At 51.1% G+C, this 1,784-nt stretch overlaps 1 protein-coding gene across 2 annotated transcripts in view; it reads right to left on the bottom strand.

Moving 5' to 3' along the window:
- Window positions 1–223: 223 nt before the first annotated feature.
- The window catches only part of LOC101848309 (pollen-specific leucine-rich repeat extensin-like protein 1), a 4,426-nt gene continuing 2,865 nt past the window's right edge, over window positions 224–1,784 (bottom strand). The window contains exon 2 of one of the 2 annotated variants that reach the window (XM_013086934.2): window positions 224–1,528. In XM_013086934.2, the coding sequence (XP_012942388.1) occupies window positions 325–1,518 (1,194 nt within the window). In that variant the 5' untranslated portion in view covers window positions 1,519–1,528 and the 3' untranslated portion in view covers window positions 224–324. The remainder of the gene's footprint in view (window positions 1,529–1,784) is intronic. The other variant, XM_013086935.2, reaches the window with a different exon arrangement.

The following is a 1,784-nucleotide window of genomic DNA, read 5'->3' as shown; positions in this document are numbered from 1 at the left end:
AAGGCATTGTAAAGTGCCTAGAGATGTATTGTTTTCATTTAGATGTAGTAAGAGTTTTGCGGCACTTGGTACACACTGGGGTCATATTAGCGCCCCCAAGATTAAAAGTGTTACAAGAAAGTAAAAAACACAATAAAACAAAGAAGGGGGGCTTCACTACTATAGAGTATAGAGAGACTACAAAGAGTATAATATATTCAAAGAAAGGGGGGGGGGGGGGTAAAGACGACAGATATAGGAAAAGAAAGAAGGGAAAAACACACCAGAGCACCCGCCAGCCTTTGACGAGATGTATCGTGGGAGCGGCTGCTATGGAAATAACCGTTATGTTATAATTTTTCTTTTTATCCCAAGATTGACTAAAATAAGAGCAATAATAAGAAGCCAACCTGCGCGCTCAGGTTCCAGGGCAATAAACATGACTTGGTCCTTGTTGTGTGGGCCGGCTCCATGCTCTCTCGACTCGTCTGGCACCGGGATGGTGACAGAGATCCACACATCTTCTCCCCAATGCTGGATGTACTGACCGCTGGCCAGCTTGGTCATGCCCAGGGTCTCCTCTATGCGGACAGGGGTGGGCGTGATCGGGGTAGGGGGCGGGGCCAACAGACCAGGTGAGGGTAGATGATGTGGTGGGGGAGGAAGATGTGGAATTGGTGGCGCAGTTGATGTATCCATGGGGTAGATAAGTGACGGCGGTTGGCAGGGGGCGTGGCTGGGGTCTGGCTGGGCGGCCATCATGTAGTTTGTGTGGGGGGACGCTGACGCCATGCGCACCATAGACTGGGCGGCCAATACTCCGTTAGCAGATGAAATGGGGCAGTGAAAGTTTGATGACTGGATAGCTTGGTAGCTTGACATGTATATTGCTTGGCAGTTGGGCGGCGGGGCGTCGGTCTCCATAAACTGGGTGGCGACCGTGAGGGCCGGGGGTGTGACCAAGGGGGCTGCGCCGGCGGCGGCGGCGGCGGCTGCATCTACAAAGAGAGGTTCGGAGACCCGGTTGTCCGTGGACACCGTGAGGGGGCGCTGTGAGGGGCCAGTGCGGGACATTGCCGGAGGCTGGAAGCTTGGGCCACGGTGTGTCACTGACACATAATGCGGCACTCGTCCGTTTGGTCGGCCACCCAACAGACGGTGGTGATCTGCGCCATTCTGGCGGAACGCTTGACGATGTTGTACAACCCCATTATGTCCCTTTACTGGAGGCTTTTGAGCCGGGCTATTACGTCCCTTTTCCTGAGGGCGTTGAGCTGCACCGTTTTGACCGACTGCCTGGGGCTTTTGAACCGATGCTTGGGCCTGGCCAGCTTTACCAGATGTCGGCCCTTCCTGTTTGCCATTGTTTTTTTCATTCTTGGGAACAATGAAATGTTTCTTTTTGTTATTATTGGCCCCTTTCTTCTTTTGTGACGCAACCTGACCACCCTTGTTTTGCTGCGGGGTTTTCGGTCTGCAGCCTCCAGAACAGTCTGTACTAGAGCCGACCGGGGGATCTGGGAACGGCGTGAGAACCATGGCTGGCTTTCTTCAGCGAAATGAGGAAAAACAGGAACACAAAAACATACAATGTAAAACGTAATCTGTTTAGTTTAAAAGTTTTGTTTTGTACGATAAACTTTTATTTTTTCTTTACTACTATTAGTACATAAATGTTAAGGTAGTGTCAATTGCCACTGAGTAAATTGGAGCTCTTTTGCGTTGGCGGGTAGATCTAGCATATTGTGCTTGAGTGCTCGGTGTTGTACGTTCGCCTCTCGGTCTCTGTGTATGTGTGTGTGTGT

This window comes from Aplysia californica, unplaced genomic scaffold (genome assembly GCF_000002075.1).
Source record: "Aplysia californica isolate F4 #8 unplaced genomic scaffold, AplCal3.0 scaffold00522, whole genome shotgun sequence".
Taxonomy (NCBI): domain Eukaryota; kingdom Metazoa; phylum Mollusca; class Gastropoda; order Aplysiida; family Aplysiidae; genus Aplysia; species Aplysia californica.
Note: the sequence above shows the minus strand (reverse complement) of the source record. Positions and strands in the feature narration are given on the sequence as shown.